This window comes from Triturus cristatus, chromosome 11 (assembly GCF_964204655.1).
Source record: "Triturus cristatus chromosome 11, aTriCri1.1, whole genome shotgun sequence".
Lineage (NCBI taxonomy): Eukaryota > Metazoa > Chordata > Amphibia > Caudata > Salamandridae > Triturus > Triturus cristatus.
In genome coordinates this window covers 1,114,552,806-1,114,566,739 of record NC_140594.1, presented here as the reverse complement: position 1 = coordinate 1,114,566,739, position 13,934 = coordinate 1,114,552,806, and the positions used below count along the sequence as shown (strand labels likewise).

At 44.9% G+C, this 13,934-nt stretch overlaps 1 protein-coding gene across 1 annotated transcript in view; it reads left to right on the top strand.

The window, feature by feature from the left end:
• LOC146786126 (cytochrome P450 2J2-like) overlaps positions 1–13,719 on the top strand; it is a 169,276-nt gene extending 155,557 nt beyond the window's left edge. The window contains exon 9 of the mRNA XM_085635626.1: positions 11,750–13,719. Coding sequence (XP_085491752.1) covers positions 11,750–11,928 — 179 coding nt within the window. The 3' untranslated portion in view covers positions 11,929–13,719. The remainder of the gene's footprint in view (positions 1–11,749) is intronic.
• Positions 13,720–13,934: the final 215 nt, after the last annotated feature.

Here is a 13,934-nt window from a genome sequence, read left to right as displayed (position 1 = left end):
TCCTTGACTCACTCCCTCATACTCACTTTCACTTATTCACCTCCTCCTGCTGGGCTTTCATAGATGGTGAGAAAAATGTAGATTTGAAAACCATAGGTCTGGAGAGAAAGCTCGACAATACAGCCGAAGAAAGATGCAGGACATAGGCCCTCCTATCGAAAGGGAAGTGTTGGTCAGTGTCTGCCAGAAACCTCAATTAACAAGCAGCTTTCATCTGTAGTTACTGTGACGCCGATAAGCCTCAGTCCCAGAGAAGGGTAGGGGCCGCTGGGAGGACAGGATTTTGGGCTAGGCGGCCTTCTTTTGCAGTCTGTCCGCAGAACACCAGGGGACAGAATACTGAGTGTGAGATAGGAGGCCGGCCAATACCTTAAAATGTCGCAGTACAGCCTGGGACAAAGCAATGGTTTTTCACACCTCAGTTTCAGGCCACTACTTCTCTCTCCTTCTGGCCTGGGAGAAATAAGCCCAAGCTCCCCACCTAATCCAAGCTCTGCTCTTATGCTGCATATAATACCAAGCAGCATAAAAACTAAGATAGGCTGGGGCATGCAAACACAACACTCCATTGATGACAGATGAAGCTGTGTCTTTGCTGACGCAGCTCCATGGTAGCCTTCAATGTGGAAGCCTGAACTGCGCATGCCAGGCTGGCTAGTGCAAAAATACTTGCCAATCTGACATGCGCAGCTCAGTTTTAGCATCAGTTGCTCGTACTACCCACCTACGACTTTCGTGAGAGCACCAGCCCGCCCCGTAAGGAAGAAAAAAAATGAATGGAGGTATGGTGCTCTTTAAATTGAGAAAATGAGACTGGGAGGAAGTGGCTTGTAGCAGTAGGGGTTCAATGCCCCTATGAATGACCTGCCGCTGCACATTACAATCGTAATATAACACAGTGAGCTATGAACTACCATCAAACAGCTGCATGCAAACTGCATGATACGGGTTCAAAGGTTTTTTCCCAGTCTTTCAATATCCTAATGTTGCTAAAAAGGTTTGTTATGGTGGAAATAAATTATTATTAGTAAAGCCAACCATAACCATTGTGTTATATTTCTTATTAGAGTTTGTGTTTCCCCAGACCAAGTATTCTTAAAAAATGGCTACCAGTATAGGTTACATTTGAATCCTACACCTTGTAATCACCTTTTCTATGTACTGATTTATACACGTATGATTCATTGCCTCTGTATAATGTGTGTGTGATGTAAAGTGCACAACACACTAGACTGGGATGAGTAGCACTATAAAACAAATGAAATACATGTGAGAGAGGGGCTATTAAGAGGTGAGGTCTCAGAGGAGCACTTTTGAGGGTAGCATTGATGGAATCTGTGGTGAAGGAGTTTTTTTTTCAGTTTTTTTTGCGGGTGTCCGGAAAAGATTGTTGCACAGGAAGCCTCCAGCGCTAAAGCCAACCATGTATGTACACTGCCTGGGGGGGAAGTTTAACTTTTTATTAATTTATTTATCATTTTTTACAACATAAACCAAGCCACAAAAAGTTTACAAACCCAATACATTATGAGCACAAGCCATCATTCAGCTTGCAGAATAAATAAAATGGAAAAAAGGGAGCCCGGGTGGACGGGAATTCAGAGATAGCCGGTACCATATGTGCTCATAAGGGGAAGACATAGAGTTAGCTATATACACGGTCTTTCCCATCACTGGCACATTTGCAGTAACACATTGATCTAAATAAAGGGAAATTCAGGGCTATGAAAGTTAACATAGCCGAGTTTTAACCTCATTCAAAGGCGAGTGAGATGAGAAAAGGTTAGTGTGAGTTCCTACAATAGAGAAGCATAGGGGATAAAAGAACGGACAGGAAGACAAACATGCTGCCCTGGCTGCGAATGCAGTTAGATTCCAGACCAAATAGTAATGCAAGGGTGTAGGAAGTAGAAGTAAACTTGAGCGGGCCTGGCGGAGGAGTGTGTATTGTCCAGTTGACAAGCGGAAGCTCAGAGATAAGCAGAAAATATACTATGCAGCCATTACGTTGGCTAAAGGGCAATTCTACGCGGCCCATATTGAATTAGCCAGTAACAACTCTAAAGAAATATTCACTATTGTCCAGAGCTTCACGTCCCCTCTGGCCCAAGCTAGTGTGGCGCCAACTTCACCTTCCTGATGTAACACTCTCTCCTGCTGTTTTAGGGATAAGATTTGTGCTATCCAAGCTGCATTTACTCCCCGCGACATCAGAATGGAGGCATCTTTGGAGTGTCAACCTGTTGGCACAGCTAATTCCTTGTCGGTATTTAGACAAGTCGATCCATTGGACTGTCTTAAAATCCTCAAGGGTCTAAAGTCTGGCTCGCCTCCGGACCCATGTCCTGCTAGGATACTAGCAGCAGTTGCAGGTGTCGCAAACACAGAAGTGAAATGAAATGAAATTAAATGAAAGAGGCATTTGTGGAGCGCATGGCTACCCTAGGGCCTCCCAGCGCTGAGAACCAGGAAAACAGAGATGCTGACTGCTTATGCGATGGGGAAAAGATGCGTCTTCAAGAGTCTACGAAAGGGAAGATATTTTTCCTCCATTCGAATGGAGTGTGGGAGGATATTCCAAGTCTTTGATGCGACATAAGAGAAAGAACGGCCTCCGCATCTGGACCTTAGAATTCTCGGAACCATAGCCAGGTGTTTACTACCAGAGCGAAGGTGTCTGTTGGGATGGTACGGGGAAACTAACTTTTGAAGGATTGGAGGGCCATTCTTGTTCAGGATCCTATGCGTGATACATAGGGCCTTGAATTGGATTCTTTCTGCGACCGGAAGCCAGTGCAATTGTCTGATTGCTCCTTTAGCTGATTCTCTCCGCGGGATTTGTAGGAGAATTCTTGCTGCGCAGTTCTGGACCTTCTGCAGAATGCTTATTGTAGATAGGGGAGCTCCTAGATATAAAGCATTAGCGTAGTCCAGACGTGACAAAACCAATGCTTGAAGGAGCAGTTTTTTTGCGTGGAATGGGAGAAGAGGAAGAATCTTCCTAGCTGTTTTCATGATCCCGAAACAGCATCCAGCAACCTTATTGGCCGGTGTCTTCATGTCTAATTTTTCGTCCAACCACACTCCTAGACTCTTAATGTGGTTTTTTGGAGTGGGTGGGGATCCCATGCAGCTGGGCCAAGCCAAAGGCAGGTCTGGGGGCAGAGGCTTTCCCAGCAGCATGAGCTCTGTTTTTGCTCCATTCAGTTGGAGGCAAGACTGTTTCATCCAAGCTGATATTTCTTCAAGGCATCTAGAGAGATTGCTTTGTGGCTGACCGAGATTTGTGAGCGAGACAATCAGCTGAGTGTCATCGGCATACATCACTATTTGTATGCCAAATTCCTCCACAATTTTAGCTAGGGGACTCATATAAATATTAAAAAGAGTGGGGCTAAGGGAGGAGCCCTGGGGCACTCCACTCTTCAGGGGAACCTTCCTAGAGGACACGTTCTCCTCAAAAACCTGAAAAGTGCGACCTACCAGAAAGGAGGCTAACCAACTCAGTGCTGAGCCCGTCACCCCCATTTCGAGACACCTTAGAATCAAGATTTGATGATTAACAGTATCGAAGGCCGCACTGAGGTCGAGGAGAATCAATGCAGCTGACCCTCCTGAGTCCATGATTTTCCTTGTTTCTTCCACTACTGCAACCAAGGCGGTTTCTGTCCCTTGATGAGATCTAAAGCCAGTCTGTGTCCGGTGCAGGCAGTTATGTTCTTCCAAATAGGAGGAAAGGGTAGTATTAACATGTTTCTCTGCAATTTTAGCTATTCCCGGGAGCAGGGAAATAGGGCGATAGTTGGCCATTAATTCCGGGTCCGATCCCGGTTTTTTTAGCAGGGCTTTCACCATGGCTTCCTTCCATAGTGCAGGGACTTTACCTGCTACAAAAGAAGAGTTGATCAGTGTAGCAATGACAGGAGCTACTTCTGGGGCGACCTGCTGCAGTACAGTGGGAGGCGCCAAGGGAACCTGATTTGAGTTTACTAAGTAAAGACACCACTATGTCTGCGTCTAAGGGCGGGAAAAATTCCAAGCTTTGATCTCGGCGGCCTGTATTTTCCACCGTTGAGAGGTCATTATTAAAATTATCGACGGTCGAGAAGGCTGAGTAGATCGCCTGAACCTTGTCGTGAAAAAATTCTGCTAGATTGTCACAACGCCCTTGTAAATCAATCGGTGTCATTGATGTTACAGAAGGGGTGGTCAGGGCTTTGAATATTTTAAAGATTTCTCTGGGAGCGTTGGGCGCAGACAAAATCTTTGCCTCATAAAATGTAGATTGGGCTTTGGAGATCTTAGTTTTATACAGTTTTAAAGCATCACGATAAATTTTCTTTTTTTGAGATGAAAAATCTTTCCTCCAGTGCCTCTCAAGCACCTTGCAGTTCCGTTTTAGATCTCTTAGCTCCATGGTATACCATGCCACTTTTTTTGTGCCTTTTTTGATATCTTTAAGTTTTATAGGGGCAAGTACATCCAATGAATTTTTAATCCATTGATTAAATTGTATGTTAGCAATTTCGGGGTCAGAATCAAGACTAGGCCTTGTTCCCTTGAGGATAGCGACCCATTCCTCTCTGGAGATATTCGACCAGCTCTGGTTCGGAATTTTGGAGTGACTTTCAGCCTTCCTGCTCTCGGAGGTCGGCCAAGAGAACGAAATTAAGTGATGGTCCGTCCAAGGGACCGACAGGGGATCCTCTATCTGGAGGTGGATATTTTTAAAAAATTGGATCCAACAGGTGTCCCTTAACATGAGTGGGGCCCGTCACTTTCTGGGACAGCAGTAAGACCTCTAATGCATCAATTACTTCCTCTACATAGGTATCTGATCGGGTTTCGAAATGTAGGTTGAGGTCTCCCAACACAGTATAGTTGGACAGGGAGCTGACCGATGTGGAAATATTATCCACCAAGTCACTGATGAAGGATCCTATGGCTCCTGGAGGTCGGTATATTAGCATGCCTGAAAATGTACATGTGGGAGATAGCTTAATAGAAAAGGAGCAGCTTTCACAATCCCGGATAAGTCCCTCTGAGATTCGACAGCTTAAGGACTCCCTGTGAATAATGGCAAGTCCGCCTCCTCGGCCACTGCATCGATCTTGCCTCTGGATGGAGTAGCCTTGGGGGAGCGCCTGAACTACCGAGGGATTAGACCAACCCGTAAGCCAAGTCTCAGTAAGAAATATTACGTCTGGTCTGGTCTCCTCTAAAAGTAGTCTAATTTCTAGCGCGTGCTTAGGTAGAGAACGACAATTTACCAGCTTCATATTAAAATTGGTTTTTAGAGGAGAGATCTTATCTGTCTGATCTTCGAGTTTCAGGGCAAACTTACAGTTAGTACAGCTAATCTGTTCAAAGGGGGGGCCCAAGCAGTGATGACAATTGTCCGTGCCCCGGAGTTCCTTCAGTTGTTCCGCTGAATATGGGTGCAGATCTATACCTGCAGGTGCAAGGGGACTGGCCTCTGGTCTCGGGTGTGCGCGGACGGGCGCAGACGGGCTTGCCTTAGGCGCGCCTTCGGCGCGTCCGATGCGCGCGTCCGCTGCGCGCTCGCCACATCCGCCCTTTTTGACCCATGACGTGCGTGCTCTGAGCGGCAACTGCACCGCTAACCTCCTCCTCCCAAAATGTCAGCTGCCCCGTCGCCCCCGGAGTATTGAACACAACTCCGTTTCAGTCTCCACGCTCGATGCCACAACTGTTCAGCAATTCAAATGAGGTAAGTAGTGCAAATAGCAATGTAAAATATACAAAATGTTTTTAAACGAGTCAATATACAACACAATTAAAAACGATGTTTAAAATAGCAGAGATTGAACGATAACGCACATCTAGTGAACGCACAGCTTCAAAAACTGCTGCCTGGTTCAAGTGCGCGCTCGCCACCTCCGCCCTTTTTGACCCATGACGTGCGTGCTCTGAGCGGCAACTGCACCGCTAACCTCCTCCTCCCAAAATGTCAGCCGCCCCGTCGCCCCCGGAGTATTGAACACAACTCCGTTTCAGTCCCCACGCTCGATGCCACAACTGTTCAGCAATTCAAATGAGGTAAGTAGTGCAAATAGCAATGTAAAATATACTAAATGTTTTTAAACGAGTCAATATACAACACAATTAAAAACGATGTTTAAAATAGCAGAGATTGAACGATAACGCACATCTAGTGAACGCACAGCTTCAAAAACTGCTGCCTGGTTCCCAAGTGAATACCATCATTAACATGTCTCTCCCGAAAGCGGTGGTACCACAGGCTTGGATGGAGGCTAAGATCTTGCCACTCCTAAAAAAGCCATCACTGGACCCCCTTTGTCCCGGGAATTACCGGCCTATCTCTCTCCTTCCTGCTTTGGCGAAGTTGTGTGAAAAGGTGGTAAATAAACAGCTCACCGATTTTGTGGAAAGAGAGGTGTTCCTGCATACAGCCCAATCAGGGTTCCGGGCGTCCCACAGTACCGAAACAGTGCTGGTTGAGGTGGCGGAGGCCATCTGGGAGTGTTTGGAAGCCGGCGGGAGAGCTGCATTAATTTTGCTTGACCTCTCGGCGGTGTTTGTCACGGTCCTGCACTCACTTCTCCTGCCACGTCTGGCCAAGATTGGTCTGTCGGGATGCCGTGTGGGGCTGGCTCCAGTCCTTCCTGGAAGGGCGGGTTGAGTAGATCTGGATTCCTCCGTCTTCCTCCTCCCCTCAGCCAGTAACAACGGGTGTCCCCCAGGGTTCTTCCCTTAGCCCCCTTCTTTTCAATATGTGTACTCCTCTGATTTATCTGGCGGAGGAGCTAGGGGCCAAGGTGATGGCCTACGCTGACGACACCAAGTTGCTTTTTACTTGGGACAAAGATGCGGACTCTGTACTACTGGTTCATCATTGACTATCTTCCACCTTTAAATGGCTGGCGGAAGCGCAGCTTAAGCGCAATGAAGAAAAGTCAGAGATTCTGCTATTTGGTAAACTCCCCCTTAACTTCAGAGAGCAGCTCTGGCCTCCTGAGTTTCCATTACCCACCTCGTCAGGGAAGCCAGCTAAAAATCTGGGGGTATGGTTCGATGAATGTCTTACCTTCTCGACACACATCAAGAAGCTGGCTGGCTGCTGTTTCGGCCTGCTTAAAAGTCTCAGAAGATCCTTTCCCCTCTTACCTCAGACGGCAAGGAAAACGGCCACCTGTGCGCTGATTCTGTCACGGCTGGACTATGCCAATGCCCTTTATGCTGGTATCCCGGGCTACCTGGCGAAGAAGTTATAGGTGGTTCAAAATACGGCAGCCAGACTTTTATTGGGCATGTCGGCTAGGAGCAGTGTTCATCAACAGCTGCACTCTCTCCATTGGCCCCACATGGTGGATAGAGTCAAATTTAAACTACTGGCTTTAGCCCACCGTGCTCTCCACAGCTGTGGTACTCTCTACTTGCAGAGGCGTCTCTCCTTCTATGTTCCCGTGCGCTCCCTGCGATCCTCGTCCTTATGTTATGCTCAGGTCCCTCGTTTCAAGCTTCAGAGGATAGGGTGCAGATCATTTGCAGTAAAAGCGGCAGTTGCTTGGAATGCTATTCCTCTTGCCCTGCGTACCATCAAGGGCCCAGTCGTGTTCAAGATGAAATTGAAAACACATCTATTTCCCTGAAGCTCTCTGCTCATACCCCGCTAGGCTCCGCGCCGGGACACTCATTAGTAGCCGCTCGCGTTACAAATTCATATAACATAACATATGGCTGCCTAGTTGGGTGCGTCTGCAGGGAGAGATATGGTGTAGGTATGGAGGTTTCCTTCCAGTTCCAATTTTAAGAGCATCACACACCCTTGTGCCTTCAGGATAGACATGTGAGGAACCCAGGCATGTCAGGTGGGGTACTAAGAAGAGAGGGATGAATTGTCAGATAATTCTAGGCCTACGTAGGGAACCCATACATGTGATCTAACCTACACTTCACCTTAGTCCTGCAATGCAGCCTGGTGAATTACAGGGGTGAGGTGGTGCATGTTGCACTGCTTTAACAAGTATTAAAAATAAGGGAACCCTCAAATATAGGTAGCACGGAACGGATAAGACACAGCTACAACAGAACCCTGCTTACCTTGACTTTATCTTTCAATAAATTTGTTAATATATTATATGTCATCACATTAATCACATTCAGTTTTAATCAAATAACTTACACACATAAATAAGCATAACTCTATTACTACCTCATCTTGTATTCACAAAAATACAAAAAACTATTTTGCTTTAACATTATACAGTAGTTCTTCCTCATGCTTAAAGAAACACTTAAATGGATTTTAAACCCATATGAATCTCCCACTCCAAATTATGCACGTTTTCTTAAGCATATTAAGGAACATAAAATGATTTTGAGTCAACAATAGACCCTAGGCAATCAGTTTTGGCAATATTTGAATACACCGAGGTTAAAGAAAAGCAATGTGGTCAATTAAAAAACGCTGATCTAAGTTTCAGTGGATCAACATTAGTCCCAATAATCTTCATCAAGAGAAACAAGACCATCAAATGGGAGATTATCAAAAATGAACAGTGTTCTAAAACAACACAGAAAATAACCATGAAAAAATTCATAAAGATTTTTTATCAATTCTTCAGATGGGTACTTTAAGATACAGATCATAACATCTTTATGGTCAGATCACCCGAGTTAAATGTTGAAGGAGGAGTGGAATAAGAATTGAGCAACGCCACATGAGATATGGATTCCTGGTGTTAGTCCCTGTATGTGTGTAATAAAGGAATGATATACACCCGCAAACTGTCCCCTATAATTGTCAACACATTTCCTCAATATATTGAAGATCATCTTGTGGTCTACAGAGTTCAGCGTTGTTCAGTGGTCATAAAAAAACACAAATTAGTCTCTGATCATCAAGAACATGCAGCACCTTATCCATGGCTATAAAGTTGCCTTTTTCAGTGTTACCACCAGGACTAAACCTTAATTGGCGGTGACGTAGCAAATTGTTTTCTGACATGAAGATAAGCTTTCAAAAGAATGGTGGCCTGACCAATCGTGAGGTGCTTCAAATGTTAAAATAACAAAAGGCAATAGGTGGAATGCCTGTATAAATGTCATTCATTAGCAATCCCCCGGCGTTCTATCCCAGTCTTTTTTGCCCACTGCACCACTGCTGACATGAAGCATCTATATGCAAATTAGTCTGTTCTGCTCCAGAATGAAAAGTCAAGCCTAAACTGCCAGGCCAAGGCCCCTGTGAATGGGAACACAAGTAACCCGAGTCCATTTCAGCCTAGTTGAGTTTTTTCAATAAGATGAAACTTGAGCCATTTGACACAGCAAGCACAGGACACATTTGGATGAACCTGTCGCACTTAGAGCATCACTGTAAGACAACAAAAAGTGATGAGATGCTTGCAAAAGTGTCCGTCACGTGGATTTACTTGGTCTGCATTTTAGTCCATTGTTGTTTTGCACACTATACCACTCTAGATGGGCAGCAAGTGTATGCAAATCAGTCTTTGTCAGGCTCCAAAAAAGTCTGTCCAGAACTACCAATCCATGTCACCTCTAAACACAAACACAGGTAACTGCATACTGGTTTCAACCTGGTTGGACCACATCAGTGAGGTTTTGCTTAAGTCCTATGTCTCAGCAAGCACAGGACCGACCAGGTACACTACTGTTGCACATACGTCATCACATTAAAACAACTAAAGGGGGTGGGCATAATGCATATACTATTTTCAGCCTCTGGTAATCAACTCAGGCTGCATTCTAGTCAATAATTTTCTGCCAAATATGCAATTGCACACAAGCAGCGACCATATACAAATCAGTCTTGGTCCTGCTCTAATAGGAACAGTCTAGCTTGATCTGCCAGGCCATACAAACTGTGAAAATTATTTGGCCACATTGGATTTTTTTTTAGCTATTGATTGGTATTAAATGTGAATGTGCTGTGTGTTGCCTTGTGGTTGTATATGGATGGTTGACATTGCTGGGACTTTGATGACTCACCAGTGATTGCGTCACTAATTTCTACTCTGTTGGTCACTATGGAATGGGTGCCATAGACTGTAAGAGATGATATAGCTTATTATCATACTGCTGGATTGATTGTTGACCCACTGTTGTTCTTTCTGATCTATGTTCTAAAATAAAAACGGAAAATGTACAAAACTATGTTGAAAAAAAAGTTACAAATTGATAATATGGACCCTTCTTTGGGAGATCAAAGGAAGCCTTGCATGCAGCAGTGTGGCCAGAAAGGTTTTCTGAAAGGGAAACAGGTAAGTTCCGCTCTTTGCTCTATGCCTACTGGTACACAGTGTGTTAGCAGTAGCTTTGTCATTTGTGCCATCTGGAAACATATATGTGGAATTTGGAAATTATGCTGGGGCCTTTTGCCTTTGCATATCCGATGCTGTGCAGCATGTCTGTTAAAAGTTTTACAAAAGGCTATGATGCAACCAACCGTGTCATTTTATAGGTGCATGCACTGAAATGTACCAAAAGTGATGAATGGAGCACTTGAATTAATCACAGCTACTGTTATCTGCCCACGGGCGCATCCAGTCCATAGTCATTTTGCACACCATGCCACCTCAGTTTGGACCCAGCCATATGCAAATCCGTCTTGACTCTGCTCCAATGGGAACAGTTCAGTACAAACTGCCATGCCAGATCCTCCCTGGACTGGTACACAAGCAACCTTGGACCAGTATTAGGACAATTAGTCTGGGATAGCCTAGTGTCATTTGCAGAGTGTGTACGGGACCCATGTTTGAGCATACCCGTCCCACTTAGTGCGTTACACTGAAGTATACAAAAAAGTTATGGATCCCTCTGTCATTTTTTTGTATACTGTCACACCAAGCATGTAGGTGCCTACACAATGACGAAGCAATTTTCTTTGCCAATTCGGGTTGGATTGGCAAACAGAAGAAATAATTTGTGTATGGGTGGGGGGGGAGAACAGAGAGGAGGGGAGAGGGTGGAATAGGCAGGGCTTGGGAAGCAACAGGATAGCGGGGAGAACCAACACAGGTGCAGGCAGAGGAAGGAACATGGGGGCCAGAGTGGGGGCAAACCAAACAGAGAGAGGGGATCATGGATGGGGGGCAAACGGACAAGAGAGAGAGCAACCTCGAGCTGGAGGGGGAGAAGCTCATGGGCAAAAAAGTAACACCAAGGGGGATAAGCATTAAAAAGCCTTATAGATGAAGGAGGGGAAATGCACACAAGCTGCGAAAGAGCATCATAAGCAAGCATAGAGGAAAGGGGATGTGCTTAAGAGAGACTGCTAGAAAACACACATGCACTCGTGGAATGCTTAAACAAAAAGTAAAAAGCAGCACCTAAAATGAGAGTAGTGGAAGGGTGCAAGTAATGCATCCATGCTCCAGGGCAGTGAAAAACACGAAAAGAGGAAGGAAAGCCCACACTATGTACTGTATTAGAAGCAATCAAATGAGTGACAATGAAGCTAACCAATGGCACACAATGGCACACAGTAAGTGGGCTTTAAGCCCAATGTAAGCTAGCAATAGTCTTACAACAGTTGAGCGTGCTCTCGCTAGTAGGTGAGACCGAAAATGACATGTCTCCACTCCAGTCGAGCGCAGTTTCATTGGTTTATGTTGCCTGAGGCTACACAGAGATCCCAATGACTGATGTATATTTTACAATGAATACATTTCACCCATAATGCATTTTAATGGTGGCTTCTCTCTCTTTCTCTCTCCTCCCTCCCTCCCTCCCTCTCTCCCAGGCCACCGGGTGTGTTTTGGCGAACAGATGGCCAGGGTCGAGCTTTTCATATTCTTCTCCAGCCTGCTTCGGGCTTTCAACTTCAGGCCTCCTGAGGGAGTAAAGAAAATCAGGGAGGACTATATTCTTGCAGGAACCCTACAGCCTTATCCGTACAAGGTCTGCGCCATTCCGCGTTAAGGCCCACAGAGCCGCCTCCCATGTACTATGTATGGGCTTGCCTGTAATTCCAACATCAGGATGGAATGGTAGCAGTCACGTTAAGGATGTGACATCTTGTATATGGATTAGGCCTGCTGTGTCATCATAACAGACTCTGTATATGTCATTTTATAGCACTACACATCTGTCTTCATCACCTCTAGTTCTCCAATGACTTCTATGTTACAGACACTGGCAAGAGATCACCAACACAACTTCAAACCACAGACAGGAGGGTAGGAGCAGGTGACACGTGCAAGGAGGAGAGACCCGAAGTGTTGGAACAACTCAAAGAGGCTGACAGGGTACTAGGCATAGATGAGTAAACAGCAAATGGCAGTTCAGCTTGTGGTGATGTCACATCAAAAGTTGTTGTTACATAAGTAGACTTATATAGTGTAAATGAAAAAGAGAACAAAACTTAAATAACGGATTCAGAACAGATAATTCCAATCCTTGTAAAGTAATAAGGGAGTTATGAGCAGAAAGCGATGCTGTAATTCAAGCCCTGCAGAAGAACTTCATGATATACTTTCTGGAAGCTGCTTGTGTGAAAAGGACAGAAATAAACTTACGAGTCCTTTAAATAAATCCTTCCAGTTTAAAACCCAGAAAGATCCATCTTGCTCGTATTTCCAGATGTAATTTATCAGTTATTTTGTTGCAGGCTCACCAGAACCGGCCAAAATTCTGGAAATCTACTCTATGCAACATATATGGGGTAAAGTACCCCATGCTGTACATTATAAGTATATTGCACGTCACCGGGGAGTTCCATGTTCATACAGAGGAACGAGGGCGAAATACGAGTTCTTTATAAGTCCATGAAACTGAGAGGTGACTTGTAATATCCTTTTAATGTATGGCAGAGGGTATTTTCTTTTTTACAATACATAGTCACACTCGCACCTTTCTGACAAACTGCTTGAATCATATGGGGCAGATATACAAGCCCCTTGCGCCACCAGTACGTCACTTTTTGTGACGCGCTGACAGTGCATTTCTCTGCCCCATATTCACAAGGAGAGGAAAAGCCACCCTGCGTGGCTTTTTCTGCCCTTGTAAATACAGCCCCTTTACACACAGCACTTTGCGTGAAAGGGGCGTTCTATGAGTGTTGCTGTGGGTGTTCCCACGCAACGCCCATGGAACCAGACACATTTCCAGATTTACAAGGAATCATAAACCTAGAATTGCGGCAGTATGCTACAGGCGCAACGAGGAGAAATGTTTTAATTCCTCCTCGTTTTTTCCTCTTTCAATGCGAGCTGCATTCTACAGCACACATTGAAAGAAAAAAATGCCTGTAGTGATTGTTTTCGTGCAGGAAGGTGCCCCTTCCTGCACAAAAACAATCTCCCCATGGCGCAGGCATCCTTGCACCATGGTGCAAGGGTGCCAGTGCCGGCGCATGGCAGCTGATTGTGCGCCAGCGCAGGGGAGAGCACAGGAATGAGACATTATCTTTGTAAATATGTTGCATTCCTATGCTCTGAAAGTGCCACAGCGTGGCGCAGCCAAAGGGCTTGCGGTGCTGCGCTGCGGTACTTTCTTGTAAATCTGCCCTTTAGTGTCTAGCTAGTTCATGTTCATTGTAGACACGAAGTATAAAAGCAGAATCTACACTACTAAACAAAAATCAGTTACTATTATTTGCCAAAAGATATTAGGATCTCTTTCACATCATATTAAAAAATCTGTGTTGAAACATGCATTCTACTTTTTCTGTAATTACATAGTGGAAAAAATAAACATGTTGCCAGAAATATCTCCTATCTGCTGAATCTTTTAATTTTAGAAAAACATATCAGATGAAGAAAAATATAGTTCTCATTTTCCTTTTTTGAACCATAGCAGTAATTATGCACCGCGCCTGCCTTTCACCCTGTCTACTGGCAGAAGACCTTGTGATATATGTATACACAAAAGACCTGTTCATTTATAGGCTCCTCATCTGGAGGTTAATTGTATAAGCCGAGGAAGGA